The sequence below is a fragment of the Lytechinus variegatus genome, chromosome 5 (assembly GCF_018143015.1).
Source record: "Lytechinus variegatus isolate NC3 chromosome 5, Lvar_3.0, whole genome shotgun sequence".
Taxonomy (NCBI): Eukaryota; Metazoa; Echinodermata; class Echinoidea; order Temnopleuroida; family Toxopneustidae; genus Lytechinus; species Lytechinus variegatus.
Window position 1 is genome coordinate 44,894,374 of NC_054744.1, and position 22,912 is coordinate 44,917,285.

At 35.8% G+C, this 22,912-nt stretch overlaps 1 protein-coding gene across 1 annotated transcript; it reads right to left on the reverse strand.

The window, feature by feature from the left end:
- Nucleotides 1-8,551: 8,551 nt before the first annotated feature.
- Nucleotides 8,552-18,546, reverse strand: LOC121415477 (E3 ubiquitin-protein ligase CCNB1IP1-like; the record flags this gene model as incomplete). Its single annotated transcript, XM_041608678.1, has 5 exons — nucleotides 8,552-8,668; nucleotides 10,073-10,093; nucleotides 10,624-10,738; nucleotides 17,997-18,142; nucleotides 18,483-18,546. Coding segments are annotated over 5 exons (462 nt in total), but the record flags the coding sequence as incomplete, so codon positions are not given.
- Between the last annotated feature and the right edge of the window lie 4,366 nt (nucleotides 18,547-22,912).

Below are 22,912 nucleotides of genomic sequence, written 5' to 3' on the forward strand. Positions count from 1 at the left end.
TGTCCTTCCATTGGAATTGTCAAAGCTTTAAAAACATACTTTATGGTGTAAAATCAACATATTGAACAATTGTCTAAAGAGAATTAAAAAGTATTGATATTATATGTTTACATCTCTCCAACTGTCAATATATTGTATTGTTGATGAAATTTTCCCTAAGAACAATCAAAATTAGTGGCCCCACTTTGAAAACCCACGGTTGAATCCATGGTTTATGCAGATTTCCTGTATAAATTATGATTAATTTAGTGCGTCAATTTGGTGCACTGTGACAAAAGCGCGCATCAGCATTACACATTTTTCATACACATGCCCGATACACGCTAAATGAAGCGTAATTTATATAGGAAATCTGGATAAACCATGGATTCAACCGTGGGTTTTCAAAATCACCTTTGTGAATTCTGGCCAATGAGATTAATTAATACGGTCAAATTGGGAGCGTTGTGGTCTGTCTAGTGGTAAACGACTCTCTTCTTTCATACTGAGGGACGTGGGTTCGATTCCAAGCCATGGCATGTTTTCCTTCAGCAAGAAATTCCTTGAATGCTTGAGCACCTAGGCAGCCCAGCTGAAGTCGAGGTATTAATAATAGCAGTGCAGCTGGGAGGACAGGTTTTGGAACTGAAGTGGCTACCTTGGGAAAATATACAGTTATTATTATTGATCATGAATGAATATCTGTTGAAAATGTAGTTGAATGGCATTCACAAGTGACTTTTACAACATGTGTTTGGGTAAGAAAATGCTCTTTCAGAAAAAGAATGAGTTTATTGTCAATAATTTAATCATTTCATGTACAATGCAGATCATGCAAATAATAATAGCAACTTTATACAAGATAATAAAACTTTTAGAAGCAAAACATATACAAGTTCTGTCCTGTAAAATATGTAAACAGCCATCCCCCAAACCAACAAAGAAAATTCTCTGTAAACAGCTAAAACAATAATTTGGTCTCCAAAAAATAACTGAAAGAGTGTCAAAGTTGTAAGTTGGAAAGTTAAATAAAGACAATATTTAAGGGGTTTACCTCCACCATTTTTAAAAGATAATAAAAATGGGTTTAGAGTTAGTTTGGTATACCCTGATTGTAAAACAATCTCATTTGACTAAAAAGAAAGCTTTGTTCTCCCTCAATTTTAGTATGTGTGTTGCGCACAAGTGATACAATTATTTCAAATTGTAAAGCATAAGCTCACCAAATTTTTTTTATAGGGTTCAATCTTGATTACATGTTCGGTCAGGTCATTCTGGAGAGGACGCTCTTGGACAGAAATGGATTTGACAGAACATGAGTTGTTTGAAAATGGAAGTGGGCAAAATGAACATTGACAGTTTGTAGCATATATTTAAGTCTTGTACACAAAATGTCCAACGGTGCATAAAAACACCAATTCGGAGAGAACAAGAGAACTTTTATTGGACAGAATTGGCACCCCATTTTTGGTAAATATTCATAAAAATATCTATCTGTAGCTTTTGGGGTTTTCAATATTTGTTTAATAATCAGTTCTGATTGGGAAAACAATGCCCAATGATTATTAATGATTAAGATGCAATGGCTCAAAATAAAAAAAATGAAACGAGACTGTAATTTTGGCCATAAAGTGCCAGATATGGTCACTTTTGATATTTCAATTTTAAAAGATCTGTTGCATGTTCTAACAGTGCCTAACATCTTTCCATCATAGATTTGAGATAAAAGCACACAATGGTACACATTAAAGTACACATATGGGATCAAAATCCACATGTCCAAAATAAATAATTTTTCTAGAACTGTTATTAGATATCAAAGACCTCTGGACTGTTTCATCAATACTTTTGTCTGACAAGTCAGATCTGAAAACTTTCCTTGATTTTGATTGGCTTACAAGCATTTTTACTATGGTAACTATCAGATAAAACGCCTGACAACTCTTCATAAGATGCTTCCGTCTTCTCAAATGATTTGCCAACAGAAATTAAAACTTGCCCATCAATATTGACTTTTAAACAAATATCATATCTAGTCAATTTTCCATCAACTTGTAAGTAAAATGGGGCCTGTTTTTTTTCTTTTCAGATGTTTTTCTTGTTTACATTAACGTTTTTGCTGTAACTGTTTAATCACCGTTATTTCTTTTTTTGGGGGGTACCAATACGCAGAACTAAGCAGGATTGGCCTTGATAGGTCTTTGCCAATCCCCAAGGTCCACTGCATATTGCATTTCCCCTTTCCTTTTCATATTGATTTTTGTATGCACTATAATATATTACCTATTCAATGGATTTGAATTTGAATATATCTTTTATGATGTACCAAAGACATTTTAGAGTATACACAGGTTGTAAAACAACATTTAAACATGAGGGAGAAGTTATAGCTAAATGAATCAATTAGCTGCATAAAATGCCCTTTATTCAGCTTTTCCCACTTTCTTTGAAAACGCTACCTTTTTCTCCCATGTACTTGGCAACTTTGAAACTTTTGCTCGCCATGCATCTGGCATCTTTATTAGATGTTATTCTGGATGCTTGTGTGTATACTCGTATTCTTATGTGGAGGCATCAAAATAGCAATCCTATACCATGAGCATTTGCAATAATACATTGATACGGGGGGGGGGGGGGGTCTTTCACGAAGAATTAAGTACGATTAGAAGTCGTGCTTAGTGTTAACACGCACATGATTATTTAACGCATTAATACCCAGTAGTGGACTCGTGAATAAAATAGCGTGGATAACCAGGGCAACAGGTGTCAATTTGGCGCATTGTGACAAAAGTGCACATCAGCATTAGACTTTTTTTAATATACGCAGTAAAATAAGCATAATTTATACAGGAAATCTGCATAAACCATGGACTCTACCGTGGGTTTTCAAAACCACCTGTGTGAATTCGGGCCTTTGCAACTCGTTCCCATGTCTTGAAATTCATGCATGGACAATTAGCTGTTCATATTCAATTTTATTAATCTTAACTTTAAGTCTATGGAACTCCAAATCAATTGTCAATATTTATCATATCTTCTCATGTAAACACACTCTTGTAAGATAAGAGCATTTTATGAACTTTTCTTATCAATATGCTTGTTCCATTTAGATTAGAATTTGCATATGCTGTAGTTCACAATACATCGAGTCAATTAGGAAATTGGCCATATGTGAATAAAAATTTGTTGGCATTGCAAACTCATATTACAGATAATGCACAGGGCTTGGCCATGTGGATATAAGTTTGTCAGCATTGCAGACTCAAATTACAGATGAACAGAGTGTATCAGAAATAAAAGGAAAGCCAAGTTTTATGTCTTTTCTTGAGAAAAAAGTATAAATTAACCATTACCAAGAAAAAACAAATTGATGAAACTAAATAAGAATATCTCCAAAAAGAACATCTTGAATAGTGTATTGACCCAGATCACATGCTAGACAAAAGTCTACTTGATTATAAATTGATAACAAATTGAACTTTAGAACTCTAATGCCATTTACAATTGATGAGAGAGGTTATATTTTAATCCTAAACTCTTATATACAAACAGATAGGCAAAGTTTATAACCTTTACTACATTTTACGATGGCCCAACCTTCGAGAGATTTCATTAGGTGTTCCAAGCTCTAGGTTGAAACGGTTGTAGATGGAATCATTATCTGACTGACCATGGAGTGGTGTGTTCGTAGGATTCAAAACAAACTCGCCTGAAAGATTAAAAAAGAAAAATCATTCAACTCTTGATACAAAAAAGGAGGAATATCCTCATGATAAATTCAGATCACTGCAAATTTATTACCCGAAATGTTTTTGTATTTTTCAAATTTGAAAAATAAGTTTAATGTATAGTTTTCATGATTTTTTTCCAGTACATACTTTAACAACTTGTCTAGAATTCAAGAATTATGTCCTAGTTAAAGGTCATCTTATGGCCAAATTAGACTTTAACAAATCAAATTAAGAGTCAAGAATGCCATATTAAGAAAAACTTAATGACCCAGGAAATACTGCATTAATATTAGAGGAGATATTTGACTACTTACGTTCAGCAGGCGTTGATTTCATTTTCTTCTCTTCTGCTGATGATCTTTTGTGACCTAAAGAAAAATGAAGTATTGACAAGATTCAGATTATTATGTTTAATGACCATTGTTAGAATGCACTATTGTTGATCTTTTAAAGCTATATGAACATCAATGATCCATTCTTATTAGGTCAAGAAGAAAACAAGACCATAAAGAAAATTCAATCAAAACCAATTGATAGGATATTCAGATTTTTATTTCTCTCAATTTCTCATCAGTGTTATGCACATCATACCAAGCATGATAAACATTCATGGAGTATGAAACAATTCTCTTAGTTCCCCATGTGACGTATCACAAATTGCTCAATGAAAATTGTCAATCAAGTAATGCATTATCTTTAATTACTGTCAAATCTACCAAGAGTTAGAGTGTAATGAATGTGTAATGGAACCAATTCTCTCATTTACAAAATTCTTGTGTTATGCATACAAATGTTTTGTGAAATTGAGGGCATAAATTTGAAATGTCTTATTAACTTTCTTTTTTTTCATTCTATTGATAGAAGTTTCAGTGTTGTGCTTGTTTGATTTGGAGGAGGATTTAGTCTTTAACCTTGTAATTCGTTGAGGTGTAATGAGACAATGCACCACAGGTTTCAGGGCTACGTGCATACAAACTGTGTTGATACAAGATGAGATTGTTCTACAAAGATACTTGATGTATTCATGACAAACTCTCCATGCATATCCTGTAGATGGCACTATACAAGTCTGGCTCTTATGCCTGATTACCAAATCGGGGTCCAAAAGAAACTGATTCAACTTCACAGGGCACTGCACAAATTCTACTCAATCAAAATGGACATATTTTTACACAGGCTAGCTTCAACAATTTTTACTAGGCACATGTCAACAATTAAGAGATTGGTTCAATCACAGAGAAGCTATAGCGCCGCACATCAATTCGTTTCCTAATCCAAAGTCACAAAATGGTAAAAGAAAGATCAATGTAAACGAGATGGGATTAAACAAACTTTCCAGATTATTACACACGTCCTTCATGGGCATGTTTAAGTGATTTGCTCAATCACAATGTCAACATCAAAATTCTAAATGACTGGAACAATATCACATCCACACACAGATACCCGAGGGATGTCCTGGTAAGCGGGGCATAATCTGAACAGTGAACACAGTAAATATCTGGGGGTGGCTATTTGAGATACATATTGATACACACCGTGTTCAGACATACATGTAGTGTCCACTCTGATAGACCAGATAGTGAGACTTAATGCCTACCCAAAGAGCACTAGCACCCCAAGTGAGGACTGAACACGGGTCACTAGATTGCAAGACCACAGCCATCATGCCTCGATCATCAAAATTATAGTGCAATAATTGCAAACATAAAGGATATATCACATAGTTCCGTGCAAGTCTTGCGTGTGACTTGTGGTTGACTATTTCTGCTACTCGCAAGTCACCCGCATTGACAGTATCTTGCGTGTGTCTCACACGCGGTTGTCTGCAGGAGTGCAAGCAAGTCTAATTTGCATGCAGAAAAGTTTTGAACATGCTCAAAACTTTGTTTCGGGTAAATTCGTGGAAATCGTAAATCAGAGTCAACAGATTCAAGAGTTCGATTCTGCGACAGTAATTTGTGAAAGCAAGGAGTAGGTTGAATGCCTACTTTCAACAAATGAGATAGGCATCTCGAAGTCCCCTCCACCTCCTCCAAATCCTCCTTGTCCCGTAGCTCCATTCCCTTCTCCCATGGAATCCATGTTGGTCACAGTTATTGATTTCCTAAAGGTGGAAAAAAATATTCAAATTTAAATTTTTATTCATTCACTTCCAAAAGAAATGAAAAAGAAAATTAGGACAACTGAGATTTCACATTGTAGAGAGAGATCTGTAAAAATCAGTTAAAATGAGGAAAGTTTGATATTTTTTAAGCATAAAAATCTGCACATACATAGATAACAGCATCTTTTCAGTTCATAACCTTAAACATAAGAAATATATAGACTCTAAAATATGGAAATAGGGTTTACACTTCAGAAGTGATCAGGAATCACATTTCGACATCTGTTAATCATCTTAGTCACAGTTAACACGTATAATATACACATGAAGAAGTTTATTATTTAGAAATTTATTATGAAATATAACAAAATGCACTTAAGAGGAGAAAGGTCAACTTTGAATATGTAAACTATCGTACAATTATAGATCACCTCAGCCTAGACATGCTCTTGTATTAAAGGGTGGAGCGAACTGACAAACGATATGTGAACTCTCGTACTGACTGTGTGTTCTAAAAAGCTAATCTTAAAATGTGCATATTGAGAAACTATAATAGAACAGAGAATGAATTAGCCTATTATTTTATTTGTATAGAGAAAAATAAATGTGTTGAGAGGAAAGGTACTTTTTGATTCTTGGTGTAAAATATAATTATCATTATATGGATGTTTGGATCAGTGATTCAAGTAGGCCGAATTTACAATACTACACTTTTGTATTGTGGGTAAGGAACCTGACCAAGTATAAGGCGTTGAGGTATTGAGATGGTTCTATACAAGACTGTTTAATAGTTTGTTCTGTTTTAAATATACAGTAAATATTAGACTTGTAATCTACATCAATGAAATAAATAAATTAAATGAAATAAACTCACCTCCTCAGAGAATCATACATAAGCTGTGACAAAAAAAACATGAAAGATATTATACAGTGCGTATAATATAATACCTGTTAACATTGTTCTGAAATATTGAAACATTTGAAAATAACAAGACCTAGATATGAAGTTGTATTTTGCTCAGTTTAGTGTTTTACACACATATGGTAAATTCTAGCAATATACAGTGCGTCCCAGAATAAACGAAACCGAGATTTAGTGATCATTTATCATAACTTAATCATAAATAGAATAGACAAATGACCTACCAACTTAAAGCTTAGATTCTCCTCTTTCATCTGATATTCCTTAGAATATTTCTTATTCACGCATGAGTGAGCAAAAACAATTTGAAGAAAGGATACCAAAAACTCATTTGGCGGGGGGTATCTGGGTTTCAAAAAGAAAACCACATTTCTGAAAAGTTCAATATCTGCTCTTTAATTTGGTACCAAAATTACAGAAAATGGTCAAGAAATAAAAAAGTTCTGGTCATTTGAAATAAGGCTTGTACTTCCATAATTTCATGAGATAAACGTGTTTTCACCGGTTTCCCACAGAAGCTTTCGCATGGTGAACAAAAGATTTAATGCATGGCTGATCGTCAACAAAACAGTGTCGAGAGAGTTTGAAAGCCAGCCTGGAGAACCTCTTCATTTTATGAAATTATTGAAATTCAAGCCTTATTTTAAATGACCAGAACTTTGTTATTTCGTGACCATTTTCTGCAATTTAGGTATCAAATTAAAGAGGAGATATTGAACTTTTCAAAAATGTGGTTTTCTTTTTGAAACCCAGATACCCCCTGCCAAATGAGTTTTTGATATCCTTTCTTCAAATTGCATTTGCTCACTCATGCGTGAATGAGAAATAATCTAAGTAATATCAGATGAAAGAGGAGATTCTAAGCTTTAAATTGGTAGGTCATTTGTCTATTTTATTTATGATTAAGTAATGATAAATGATCGCTAAATCTCGGTTTCGTTTTTTCTGGGACGCACTGTATTACTTATTCAGACAGGGTTTTATTACAACATTCGGGGATAAGAAACCTTATCACCTTCCTGATTTGTTTTGTGGTAATCACAAATATTACCCGCTATCATTCTGATTTTTAATTAAATTCTAGTCATCAGGTAGTAATCACACCTTGTGTGTGCCAGTACAGACATTTTTTGGACATGAATTTCCATGTAACAATTGTTACATTTGTAACAGTTGTCAAGAAGTCTGTGAGGATATTGAAGATTTTCAAGAGAAAAGATACCATTTATCATGGCACCACCATGATTTAAAACTTTGATATTATATCCTACATAGATTAGATGATTTGTCGAATAGCATAAATGTGACCAAAGATATTATAACTATGATATGGAGACTAATTGCTGTGACGTCAATGATGGAATACCGCACTATTTCATATTTGACATCACAGATCATGCAATTTCTCGGACGCAATGGAGATTGAGGTGTGTTTCTACCAGGCATGTCCCTTGATGAGACAGTGCAGAGTCTGCAGACACTAATTAAATTCCGATGAGGGCATTGACTGAATGAGAAATGATCAGTCATCGCACATAGTTATACTTAAACAGGGCTCAGCAGCACAGCATGTGGATCTTGGTTCCAATTGTTGATAAATCAATGACTAGAGTGAGATTTATCCATCAATCTAACTTATCAAAAATAGGATATGAAACATATATACCACACATTACTTTTGAAAGTGTAGAGGGAATAATAATTGCTCTGTAGGACTGACAACATTACTAGATTTTCCTCAGCCCACATTGCCAGACCAACCCTGGATGAATTATTCCCTCTGTACTTTCTCAAAGCCTGATATATTTTTCTACTATGGACAGACATTTATTCTCACCTGTAGCTTTTGATGCTGTCTGTTTTTCTCAACAAGTTTCTCATAAACATCATTGTATCGCTTCTTGGTTCCTTCAACTTCTCTCCGCAGTGCTGAAAATTTAATAAAATTGATCAAACAATTTTCATTGTTCAGAGCTTATGTGATACTGACACGTTTTTAACTATGTCTTGTATTTTCTTCAGTGACATTATATGAAAATCAAGGCCCCTGGCAAATGCTAAAGTTGCACCTACTGCAAACATCTAATGTCAAAGGCAAGCACTGAAATCACATTTGTTTGAATTTCTGAGCCTGAAGCTTCTTTTGTTGTAGATCAGATAAAAAAAAAACCACCTTTAGTTTCCTCTTATTTTACACCCCTGAAGATGTTTGCCATTTTTACTGTCATCACATGTTCATTTTGTAGGTTTTAATATTCTGCCCCCCCCCCTCATAAAAAATACATGAATAATAATATAAAAAATAATAATAATCAATAAAAGAACAAGTGGAATGCCTCTGGCCGTCTCACCTGCATCACGCAGTTCAATATAGCAGCAGTGCTGACTTTGAAAACTACTCTAACTCACACAAGATGTTAAGTGATACATGGTTACTCTTATGTCCACTTTTTATGAACTAGACCAATAAACTTACAGAGATATGATGGTTATTCAACAAAAAACCCCAACATGGCCAAAGTTCATTGACCTTACATGACCTTTGACCTTGATCATGTGACTTGAAACTTGCACAGGATGTTCAGTGATACTTGATTACTCTAATGTCCAAGTTTCATGAATCAGATCCATAAACTTTCAAAGTTATGATGAGAATTCAACAGATACCCCCAATTCGGCCAAAGTTCATTGACCCTAAATGACCTTTGACCTTGGTCATGTGACGTGAAACTCATGCAGGATGTTCAGTGATACTTGATTAACCTTATGTCCAAGTTTCATGAACTAGGTCCATATATTTTCTAAGTTATGATGACATTTCAAAAACTTAACCTCAGGTTAAGATTTTGATGTTGATTCCTCCAACATGGTCTAAGTACATTGACCCTAAATGACCTTCGACCTTAATCATGTGACATGAAACTCTAATGGAATATTTAGTAATACTTGATTAACCTTATGGCCAAGTTTCATGAACTAGGTCCATATACTTTCTAAGTTAAGATGTCATTTCAAAAACTTAACCTCAGGTTAAGATTTGATGTTGATGCCGCCGCCGCCGTCGGAAAAGCGGCGCCTATAGTCTCACTCTGCTATGCAGGTGAGACAAAAATCATAACAAACTTCAAAAGAAGCAATTCATGTTGTGATGATGAAAAGAAAATTCAAATTCAAAGTGTCACTTGCAAAGCTCACGGTTTGATTTGATTTTTTTATTTAAACATGGTAAAAAAAATCCATTATTTTATAAGTAATGAATTCAACTTGGTTTTGGTTTATACATGTAAATCATTATTTTATATCACAAATGTGGAAGTGATGTAATGAGCTTACCTGAAATTTGAGATTTCAAACCTGACAAGTAATTAATCAAGGAAAGAAACTTTGATACATTGACCACAATGCAATTTTATTATTTAACAAAGCCTTGCCTACTAACAGAACTTATATTTGATTTTTGTAATCCACAGGTAAAGTGTATCTAATCTGAGGAAGAAAAATTTTTTTTTTTCATTTCTGTCATGTTTTACCTATCTATTACAACTTAATGATAATTGGAAGGTTCACAAAGGATTATTTTGAAATATCTTTTAGAAAATGTAAAATCCAAAGAAATTAATTACTGATATATGAAGGCCTACTTATGAAGAACTGACCTTAAAATAAGTAAAATCAATGTATTACAGGGATTTCTGTTATTTTTCTTCATTTTTTTTTGCTATGATAGAGATTATAGTGTTCCATCTTGTCTCTGTGTATTTTTTTTTCTTCTGTGTAAACACATGCTGAATCATGCAAAGTGAAAGACGGGGTAATGATAATTTCAACAAGTGTGAGGTGAATCCACCCACCCTCCTTCAACAGGGACAATATTTAAAGGATACTAGAGACTTCTGTTTGTGTCCTGTTGAGAAGCTGTTCACAGTATTGCTCCATCTGTGTATTCCTCTCCTTTGCTTTCTTAGACACATAATCCTGATATGTTCTCTCCTGCTCTATCTGAAAATTCAACCATTTTATTTCATTATATGGTCATTCTTCAATGGAATACAGTGGAGCGTTGTGGCCCAGTGGATTTGTCTTCGGACTTTGAAACAGAGGGTCGTGGGTTCGAATCCCAGCCATGGCATAATTTCCTTCAGCAAGAAACTGATCCACAATGTGCTGCACTCAACCCAGGTGAGGTAAATGGGTACCGGTAGGAAGTAATTCCTTAAGAAGCTGTGTGCGCTATGAACGCCTAGCTTAGCCGGGTAATATAGGAGCGCCTTGAGCAACTAACAAGGTGGATATGTGCGCAATATAAATACACTTTATTATTATTATTAAAGGATGGATGAATAAGATCAGACTGTATAATGAACTGAAAATGAAGGGTTTTCCTCATTTCTTCATTCAAATCTTTAGCAGATATATGGTGTTTCAATTTACTTTACTTCACACATATAGTCTGTGTGCTGATATAAAGTCTAAATGAAAAGCAGAGTTGAACATTCTCAGCAGATTACATAGTTCTGTGGCCCGTTGCAGAAAGAGTTGCAATCAATCGCAACTCTAAAAATCATGCGCAACTTGATTTTCAACCAATCAACAGCGCGCATTTGGGACTTGCGTTTGATTTTTTGACTTGCGTTTAAATGCAACTCTTTCTGCAACGGGCCCCAGAATTGAAGAGTTTACCTGCTTTCTACTTTCACATCTTCAGTAGGTATATACTCACTTTCCTCAGATTCGTTTACTTTAAAGGAGACACCCGAAGAATCCAAAGTATTTTATAATGCCTTTTTGTGGTCATCATTGTAAAGGGGAAGTATTACTAATCAGATATATAACTTCACTTTTCAAAATAGTGATTAGAGTTTGCAGAAATCAGCTCTCAAAAATGATTTATTTTCATGCCATATTTCTGCCTTCCATCGGTCCTCTTGCGAGCTCCAGCTGAGTGACGTCACACAATGAGCGTGAGCAGCTGAGCTGACAACAGCCCATTGAAGACGATCTTTCCAATCAGCGTTTTTTGCTCTTAGAATTGTTTATTCCTCACAAGATTGGTCTTGTTATATAGATAAAAGTTTGAATTTACTGAACAGTGAAATAAAGTGCACATTTAACGTATTTTGGTAACCGATATTTAGCTTAGAATAAATGATTTTTTTTCAAGAAATATATTTGAATAAACAAAGCATATTTTCACTTAGAAATCACACTTGCGACAAATTAATATTATAATCAATATAAAGCATAGACATTCTTCGTCACGACTGAAAAAAAATTATGAAATTTCATAACGTAACAAAGTCAGGAACCACAAAATAACACGGCAATATCCATCGCGAAATGATTGAAATTGCAGTTGAATTGCCGAAACATGATTAGCCCACAGCGGCGAGCGGACTTTGTTTCATATATCTTAAAAGCCCATCGGAAAGAAGGGAATGGTCTGTGGCCAAACGTGTTGGCCATCGTTTTGTCGTGTGCGAGGACCCTGGTTCAAACTCGGATTAAATTGAGTTTTTTTTATTCCTTCTCGTCCCTACCCAGCTTTTTTCTCTTTTTTTTCTTGTGAAATCCTATTCAGACCTGTATTTATCAAATCTTACTTAATTGCTGCTTTTGATTTTCAAGTTCTTGATTCGATTCTACTCTTATTTGGGATGGGAGGGGTACAGGATGAGTTAAAAGTCAAGTCCACATCAACTAAAAATTATTTGAATAGAGTAATTTCCCTTGCTGTTTTTACTCAAAACAGTCACAAAACAATGATATGCAAATTAGTGTTGTCACTCACATCACATTCGTTTCTAATTTTTTTGTGGCATTTTGTTTTTTAATTCTTTGCAGATTTGAGTATAGGAATTTCTTCATCCGAACACAATAGGTTACATTTACGGAACTGTAACTCCGAAAATTTTTCTTAAATATATCAAACAACAAAATGCAAAAGAACTTAGTGCATGTGACATAATCGGTTAGTGTAATTTGCACATCGACACAGATGAGCATATCATCGTTTTATAAATTAGGCAAAATTTCTCAATGTTAGAATAGTAATTATATAAATTTGAATCAAAGTTTTTATGAAATTTCCTGCAATATCTTATTTTTCTTTAAATTCAAATGAATTTTTGATTGTGTGGACTTCTCCTTTACTCTTAATGTAGGGAATGCATAGCAATATTTATCCAGAAACAAAATTGTCTTAGAATATGCAAATCTGTAATTGGGCACATGTTCACTTTTCTTTCATCCAGGCCACTTCCTCACACCCACCAGGCTTACAGTCTTAGAACAAAAAAATGATGAACCATCACACAACAGCACACAACATTCAGTGCTTCACAATAAATATTTCACTTCTGTTCATACATGTACATGCAATAAATATTGTGGAAAACAAATAAAAGGCGTACCCATATTCAAATACCGTTTAAAAGGACAAATATATTATACCTTTCGAGAAAAATCAGCACGTTAGATATCTGATAACAAAACACAATTATGGGGCACTGCAAGAAACTTATGTTCCATTGCAAATCAAGCGTAAGTCTTAAATTCAAATTCAAGCGTAATAAGGTCGAGTTGCAACCGGGGGGGGGGGGGGGGGCACTCGACCAAAAAAGCGGTGGGGGTGTGCCGCGGGCGAGACAAAAAACGGGGGCCTTGGAGCGGGCTTATTGTAAAAAGGAGGGTCATCGGAACAGGCTTCGGAACGACAAATGTTTGTGAAAAGGGGGGTCCTTGGAACGGAACGGTCATGCATGCATGATGCAGCTAGCGCGGCCTCCGCCGGGGAGCTCTGCGGCCGCTTTTCACCAAAATTGCAGCTCATTCAACGCGATCGGAGCCGCGTAACGAAAAATATGCGAAGCTTTGGAGCGGATTTCTCTCTTCTTTTTTCTCGACAAAAAGAAAATGCTATGCCTTGGAGCGGCATTCTTCTTTTTCTCAACAATTCAAAAATGCTATGCCTTGGAACGGAAATTTGAGTGTAAAAATGGGGGTCCCCTCCGCGGCACATACCCACTATGCATTATATACTGAGTGCCCCCCCCCCCCCCCCCCCCGGACTTGCAATAGCAGTTCAACTACACATGTTTGTCTTTAATCAAAGGACTTACCCTTGATTTGGGAAATGTGATTGATTAGAAAATTTCTTGCAAAATGCCCTAATAACATTAAAATTGTTTTTTCGTTTTAAGTTGTGTGTTCTTATTTTCGACAAGCTGTATTCCTGTCCAAGTCAATTTTTTTAGTTCTCTCAAAAACTGTGCTCAAAATTGTTTCCAAGATCGATAAAGATAAATTTTCTGTTGCATCATTATCAGTCCAAAACTTGAACCGTAGCTCCTGGAAAGAGTGAAGAAAAAAATGGCTATATCCAAATCAGTAAGAGGACATGATGGAATCTCCCAGATTGAAGTAGCGAGCAGAGACCAGAAGTCACCAGAGTCAGCAAGTGTGCAGATCTGTGTGTAGAAGAGAGAAAAAAATAAAGAAATAATTTAAATAATCAAATCAAAGTATGAATTTCATTATCTTGATGATTGATGACGTGCGGTGGCATGTAATTCCCGGTCAACAACAAATAATAGTAGGTTTAGACACCTGAAAAATTCCACTCAGAACACTGGTGCTCTACCTCAACGCTCAAGTGATGTTTGTGTAGGCCCCACTCTACTTACCGCTTAGCGGTAGTGAATCACTTGAGGTACGGTACTCTGTGTCATTACAAAGAGTGCATTTATCTTCATTGTTTTATGTTGAAGGCACTACGCATTCATTATGTAGAAGCACTCTAATCAGAAAGAAACACCAGACTCTAGTTTTGGCCAGGAATCAGCATGATCAGGGTAACCACTGCTGAAAATTTGTCTTGCTTCATGACATCGGCATTATGGTGATATAATTCTGTGTATCTGGATGTATACGATACAGGGCCCTCCTGAGCATAAACGCATTGGGTACTAGACCTGTGTATAATAAAAACTTAAACATTTGGCCTTATCATGAAAACATTCGGCCTTATCGTGAAATTTGGTGTTTGTGCGTTCGTTGTGTACAAAGTCAATGGGAGTGGATCACCGCCGTTGACGAAATAAACGGCAGTGAATGGACTGGTGACAAAAACTACGATAATGCCAAACATTCCTCTGAAACAGCATATTTTCAGCCATGGTCCATGCCAGTGCTCCTAAATAATTTAATCGCCTGAGTCCTGACCAGTTTATTTAGAAATCTGACTGAAGTCTTTGTGAAGAAAAATCTGCTGGAATTGTGCAAAAACATTATTTCTAAAATAAAGACTTTTTAATTTTAATAGTAGTCATGCCAAAATGCATGATTCTAAAATTATATCAGATCTGTATCTGTCATCTGACCTGAATGCATCGTCAGAACAAGTACAGACTACAGTTTCCAAACATGCTTACCTTGACTTTTGACTGGATCAAACAGCGTAACCTGCATCGGCAGCAAGTGAATGGGACCGTACAGCTTGGAGTTTTTCAGTATTCAGAGCAACACAACGAAGACTGTCGAGTGGACAAAATCGGTCTTTCCAGTTCACAATTCAATAAAAAATGGACAAAGTAACACAGTTCTGGGCTCTGGTTCTCTTATAGTCTGAAGATGTCGAAATCGGATATCACAACACATGAAGTAAACGGTAAATTCGAAGAAAAATAGAGACCAGGAAGGTGTATCAGTGTATTATGCACAGAGAGATAGTGTGAAGTCGATCATGTGACGTCATTATTCTCGACTGTTTTCGATCGCGTGAATGTCTGCCTGGGGGCGGCTGGGGGGCTGAGAAGGGTCTCTATTAATTTCATTTCTTTTATTTCCACGACATCTGTAAGACTTTTTAGTGACATATTTGTGTATAAAAAGACAAGACCTTTCCATTCATATATAATTAGTCTATAATCATCACTTTCGTGAATTTTCTTTGTGTGTATACTTTAAACAAATCCCCTGTGTACTGAACTACATGTACATGTTAGCTGAGTTTAACATTCTCAGTAGATTACATAGTTTTATCAAACTCTAGAGTTTACCTGCTAAATATATACATTCACATCTTCAGCAGATGCTCACTTTCCTCAGACTATATACATGTACCTGGTACTTTACACTTGTGCTGAACTACAGTGTAAATTAAAAGCATACATGTAGTTTAAAATTCTCAGTAGATTACATAGCTCTTAAATAAAGAGTTTAACTGCTTTCTGTATTCACATCTTCACTCATTTTCCTAAGACTCTTTACGTTACACTTATCTTGTGTGTTAAACTACAGTGTATGTGAAAAGCAAAGTTGTACATTCTCAGAAGATTACATAGCTCTGACAGGAAGAATTAACTGCTTTCTGTATGCACATCTTCAGTAGATACGGTACTCAATTTCCTCAGACTCTTTACTTTACACATATATTTTTTTAAACTACATGTAGTGTATATGAAAAGCAAAGTTGAGCATTCTCAGAAGATTATGTAGCTCTCTGATCTGAAGAGTTTACCTGCTTTCTACATTCACGTCTTCAGTAGATATACTCATTTTCCTAAGACACTTTACTTCACACTTATCTTGTGTGTTAAACGACAGTGTAAATTAAAAGCATATGTGTAGTTGAAAATTCTCAGTAGATTACATAGCTCTGACATGAAGAGTTTAACTGCTTTCTGTATTCACATCGTCAGTAGATATACGGTACTCACTTTCCTCAGGCTCTTTACTTTACACATATATTGTTTTAAACTAGTGTATATGAAAAGCAGAGTTGAACATTCTCAGAAGATTATGTAGCTCTCTGATCTGAAAAGTTTACATGCTTCCTACATTCACATCTTCAGTAGATATACTCAATGTCCTCAGACTCTTTACTTTACACAAATCTATTGTGTACTGAACTACAGTGTATATGAAAAGCAGAGTTGAACATTTTCAGAAGATTACAGCTATCTGGTCTGAAGAGATTTTCATGTACCAGCTTTCTACATTCACATCTTCAGTAGATATACTCATTTTCCTCAGACTCTTTACTTCACACTCATCTTGTGTGCTGAACTACAGTGTAAATTAAAAACATACATGTATTTGAGCATTCTCAGATGATTACATAGCTCTGATCTGAAGAGCTTTTCTGCTTTCTACATTCACATCTTCAGTAGATCTCCTCAGAATCTTTGCTTTACACAAATCTATTTTGTACTGAACTACATTTAGCCAAGTTGAACTTGCTTAGTAGAATACAAAATACACTTTTAGTTAAGTTTGTGAGCTGCACTAGATACATGTATGAAGAGATTGCCTTGTTCCTACATTCATATCTTCTGTTGATCTAGATGTACTATTTCACTTCATGTCTCCCTTCATTTCACACAATCTCAAAGCATTCTAGTTGTACAGAACTGAGTAAAATTGAATTTGCTGAAAAGAAGCTCACTCTTATTTAGCCAAGTTACTTAGTTGTATTGAAAGAAAGATTTTGCCTTCTTTATACGTTCATATCTTCTATAGATTCAATATTTCAGTTCAATTGAATGAAACGCAAACTGAGCTTTTTCATTTGAGCAATTCCCTTCATGTGGAGGTGTCAACCTCATTTCTGCATACAATTTAGTTATCAAACTTTGGCTTATTAAAGGCAACTTGTCAAAAGTCTATGTCATGTCCTTTAGCAAGAATCCTGCTATAAAAGACACTATACACATCATTGTGACTTTTCTGCATTCCCCACCATTTTGTCTCTGATTACATGCAACGATTTGTAAAGAAAAGCTACTTGCAGGATTCCCTTGGGAGAGACGAGACTGGGACTATTTGAGGTTTCCCTCATTTTTACATTTATATCTTCAATTTATCAAATTTGCCAGTTCAATGTGATTCTTTTTAAGCAACTACCATGTATTGACATGATCAAAACTGAGCTAAAGCTGTTAAATGAACAATTCACTTTGGTTTATTTTGGCTAATGACATAATAGGCTTACTAAAACAGAAGTTTGCCTCATCTACATTTTTACCTTCTGTAGATCTGATAGTTCAGGTCGCTTCCTTTAACATGATTTTTTAAACACAATTGCCATGCCAGTACTGAACTGTGCTAATTCACTTGCATAAATTTTACAGTTCATTTCAATATCAGGACAGAGACATTAACTTGGATATAAAACAAAGTAAAAACGAATGTGTCTTCAGTTGTAAAATAAATCATTTGTAAATGCACACAATGAAAACTGTAAAGAGAGAGAAAGTACCTGGTAGGTCCAAAATGCAAGTGCCCTTGAGCAAACTTCTAATATGATTTCAGGTCTTTGACCAGCTAACACCATAGATTTATACTGCTCTGATGGGGACAGATCAATCCGTATAACATCAAACTTTCCAGGTAGGTTGTTATCACCTGAAGAAAAAAAATCTTAGCCATTGAAAAGAGTTTTGACGAAGAAAACATTCTGTCTTTTCATGTTTCTTAAGCCCATCCAGCAAAAACAAAGGCCCAAATTCATAAAGATGGTACATTGAGGTAATGGGAGTAATATCTTTACAATAGCATCCTATTTTCTATATGAAAATCTATCAAATTTATTAATTGTTCACACATTTTAAACTTCAAAATCCCAATCACAATGAAAAATACAATCACTTCCGTTGACCACTGAGCTCAAATACTGTGCATTGCACACTTGATTAGAGACCAAAAACTTGTAGTAAGGAGCAAGGTATTGAGAAGATATACTTACATGCAGGACAAACAGCTTTCTTATTGAATTCTTTTGATCCATGCTCATCACAAAAAATATCTGATCAAGTTTGTCAAAGAAATTTCCAAGGCTTTCAGCATAAAGATGCAAAATGTATCTTGATACATGTATGTACTGCATTCAATCAATATCTCTGCATGGTGCCTTCATTAGAATATCCCAAATTATCTCCTGTGTCAGTATGAGACTGAAGCTCATAAGTTTTGGATCTCAAGTTTTGGATTTAGATCTAACTTTTAACAGTCATATACCATAGATATTTCTCAACTTCTTACTTCTCTTGAAAGCCATCTTAATAACTTAATAGTTTATTTCATGGGTGGAGTTCCAATCTCACTTTAGATATAACATATGAAAGGCCTGCACCACCACCACCTTCTCCTCCATCTTCTTCTTATAATTCTTAAGATAGTTAAGCCTAGACCAAAAGCTCCAGTCTCTGTTTCATCGTTTTTTTTTTCTGCTGGATTCCCAACTAGCACGAGACCTAGCCTACTAAGTTAGGTCTACATCTTGCTTAAGGAGAAAGTAAACAATTTTTTTTATGTTTTAATAAAAACTCCTCCAAAAACAGATTTCAATTTTACTCAGCTTGATTTAACCCCTGCCCCTGGCCTTGGTTCAAAGTCACAGTGGAAAATCCAGATCCTGACCTAATGTTAGATCTATGGCAAGTTCCCCCAAGTCTGCGCAGCACCCCTTGTCTGCGCACACGCACATCTGCGCGATTCTAGTAAAAGAAAATACGCAACGAACACACACTTTACACATGCAATACATAGACAGATATTCGTTACAAAATTTGATTCCATATGATGAATTAATGAATTTTGGCCATTTCTAGTGACAGCCTCAAAATGCAGCCTTTTGCTTTTTCATCAAAATCCCCAAATCGCGTGCAAAGTGAATGGGTCGCAGACATGGGGCACCATTTTTTTTGTTCAATCTGAAAATGACTGCCAGAGGTTTTTAGCAAGAAAATCATATATTTCTTTCAAGTCTTTACGAGATATTTGGCACACTAACTCATAATGATGTAAGGAACATTATCAAGTGAAAGATTTTGTGAAATAAAAAGAAATTCATGTTAAAATTTATTTTAACTCAAATTGAATAGGTGCGCAGACTTGTCTTAGTTTAATGGGGAACACCATCAATCATGTTTTCGGTAGGCCTACCTACAAAACTCAAAAGTACAAGACAACAAGTACCGGTATGGCAGTGAGTCCAAACTTCGCGCGTGTCCAAACTTCGCGGACGGTCATTATCTCCAAAACTAGCCAATATCCTTAAAATCTGACATCATCAATGTGAAAAGCGACCTAAAATTACCCTTCGCTGAAAGTTTCTTAAGGATTAGTCCAGTATTCATGAAAATATTGGCAAAAGATCGGCAAATTTGTCACCGTTAGCGCCCGTTTTGAAGAAAGCAACAAGCATCACGATATCACCATTTTACAAGCAGAAATCATAAAAAATGTGAGTTAAATGTGGTACTAACCGATTCCATAGCATTTTGCCATCAATCTGATATAAATATTTCACTTTTTGAGCTTGAGTCTTTGTTTAAATCTCCACAAAAGCTTTGGTGCGCGAAGTTAGGTCACACTTTTTCTGAACGGTTTTCCAGCACAGCCCGCATTCGCCGATCGGAATAGAATTTTGAGATCGCGATACCGGCGAAACCCAGTGACCTACTTTACATTTTCGTCCATGATTTTATAGTTTACGATCTTGCCGTCAATGTGGTAACTATTTCTTGAATTGGTTTTGTATAAATTATGAATAATTTGTGGACAAAATTAAGCCTGGTGAATATTTTTGAAAAGTGCGCGAAGTTTGGACACCCCATCATAGTATGATGGTGGGCCCCAAGTCTGCGCACCTAACAATTTGAGCTAAGATTTAACATGAATTTCTTCTTATTTCACAAAATCTTTCAGTTGATAATGTTCCTTACATTATAATGAGTTAGTGTGCCAAATATCTCATAAAAATTTAAAATAAATATATGATTTTCTTGGAAAAAACCTCGGGCAGTCATTTTTAGATTGAAAAAAAAAATGGTACCCCATGTCTGCGCACTCATTCACTTTGCACACGATTCGGGGATTTTGATGACAAAAGGCTGCATTTTGAGACCGTCACATGAAATGCTCTGAATTCATCATTTTTCCACCATTTTGAGTCGGATTTTTTTATGAATACCTGTCTATGCATTGAATGTGCAAAGTTCGTGCTCGTTGCGTATATTCTTTTACTAGAATCGCGCAGATACGCGGGTGCGCAGACTTGGGAGACCGCGCAGACATGGGAGAACTGACCATACTTCAGACTTCATTCTATGGTCTGGAGGAGGTAAGCCTTAGCCTAAGTTTGTTAGTTAAAGACGGAGTCCAGCGGTACTACAAAGTAGACTAGGGTCTAACTGCTGCGCCTACATTTTAACGTTACAAACAACGAAGGTTACAGCTCATGGTCCCACCACAGTCCAACCGGTCCATGTCCATGAAGCTGCCGGAGCTGAGCCGCCACATCGCGTCGCGGTCGGTGGGACCGAGACGTGACGTGAGATCCAATTTAAAAAAATGAAATGAAATGGGAAAAAGGGTTTAACAAAAAATTGTTTTTCTCAAAAGGATACGAGAGCAAGACGTCACCCATGCATTTGAATTGAGACTTTGCCTGCACTTTCGATAATTGCAAACCATATCCTCCATCTCTAAATTAAGTTAGCTAGGCCTACTCTGATCTTTTAATAGAATAATGACAAAGTTGCATAGTTTATGCGCATGCGCATAGCACGCACAGCAAACGCTTTTTGGAAATTAGAGAATCTATTTCTAAAAGCACTTCATACAAAGAAATCTTTGTCGAAAATCGATGAATCACTGAACAGCAGCAGTTTCGTCCGTGTTGTTACTTGACAAACGACGTATTTGCATTTTTCGTCAGCTTCGAATCGCTTGGACGTTCTGCAGCAGTTCATCGCCCGGGAGGGGGGGGGCACTTCTATTCAAGAATGGATACCATCCCATCAGTGGCGGCACCAAGGGGGGGCATGGGGGGGCATTTGCCCCCCCACTCAGAAGCTTTGCCCCCCAGTTGCCCCCCCAGAAATTTTGAGGACTTAAAAGAAAATTATACAGTAATTTGTAAATAAGTAGATGCTGTCGTACTACATATTCAAGCTCAGCTGTGAAGTGCTCTAAAATACCATTTTCTGCTCTTCAAAACTTGAAAATTTTCTCACTTAGTCGCTGTTGGCTTCCTCGCACACTATTAGTTTGTAATAAGTTTATATCGCTTGTTATATCTTGCATTAAGGCAGACATTTCAATGTGTGATACACAAGCTAATGTAAGTGTTAAACTACAGTACATGGCGTGTATTCTGTCGTCAGCAATGTTTATTCTTTGGGGGGGGGGGGGCGTGGAGGACAAATACTCAAAGTCTGCCCCCTTCCTTGAAATAAATATGCATCTACTCATGTAAAATTTGGATTAAACTCATCGATTTGCTTCATTAACAAATAAGAATGCTTGAACTCTTCGTTCATAATTTGTCACCGTCATGGTTTTTAGTGAAAAAGTAAATAGGCTATGTAAAGATGTGCAATCTGCGATGGGTGTTCTGTCCCCTCCCTCTTAAATTTTTGACCTTTCCACGAGGGGAATGTCTGTATTTATTAGGCTATATTCTCATAACAAGACACCCAACTATAGTATATTTGAAAATAAACTTTACCCTGTGTATTAAAAACTTTCCTGTCTTCGGAAGAAAATTATTAGGCCTATGTATGAAAAAAATAAGATATGAAAAAGAGAACAGAAATTAAATATTGAAGTCTTTTACAATGCGATCAGCATTCTTCAATGGTACATACAGTTTGTGATGAAGGCTAGTCAAGAGTGAAATGTGGCTAAACTACTGAACTACACACGTGGCTGTACGTGTCAGTGTTTACGTATTGACTATCTACTGAAGATGGCAGCCAGAGAATGCGTTGAAATTTCATGGAATATTGTGCATTTTTTCTGATGTGATACAAAAATGTAAAAGTAGAATAGGTCTACGCCTTAAGATTACATATATGTAAATGTTCAGTTCATGATCTAGTTTTGATCAATAACTTTGCTCCATTAAGCATTACCTGATTTTACAAAAATTTCTGTTTATATTAAGTGTAACAAAAAAATGTTTATTGGGGCCACTAAAACTCGCGCTTCGCGCTCGATTTTTCCACACATGCAAAAAAAATTTTTGACTGCCCTTGCCCCCCCAATATTTTCTTTTGCCCCCCATTTGCCCCCCCACTTTGAAAATCCTGGTGCCGCCACTGCATCCCATGAGCGACCATTATGGGTCTCTAAAAGCACCCTAAACACGTATTTTCCATGTACTGAAAT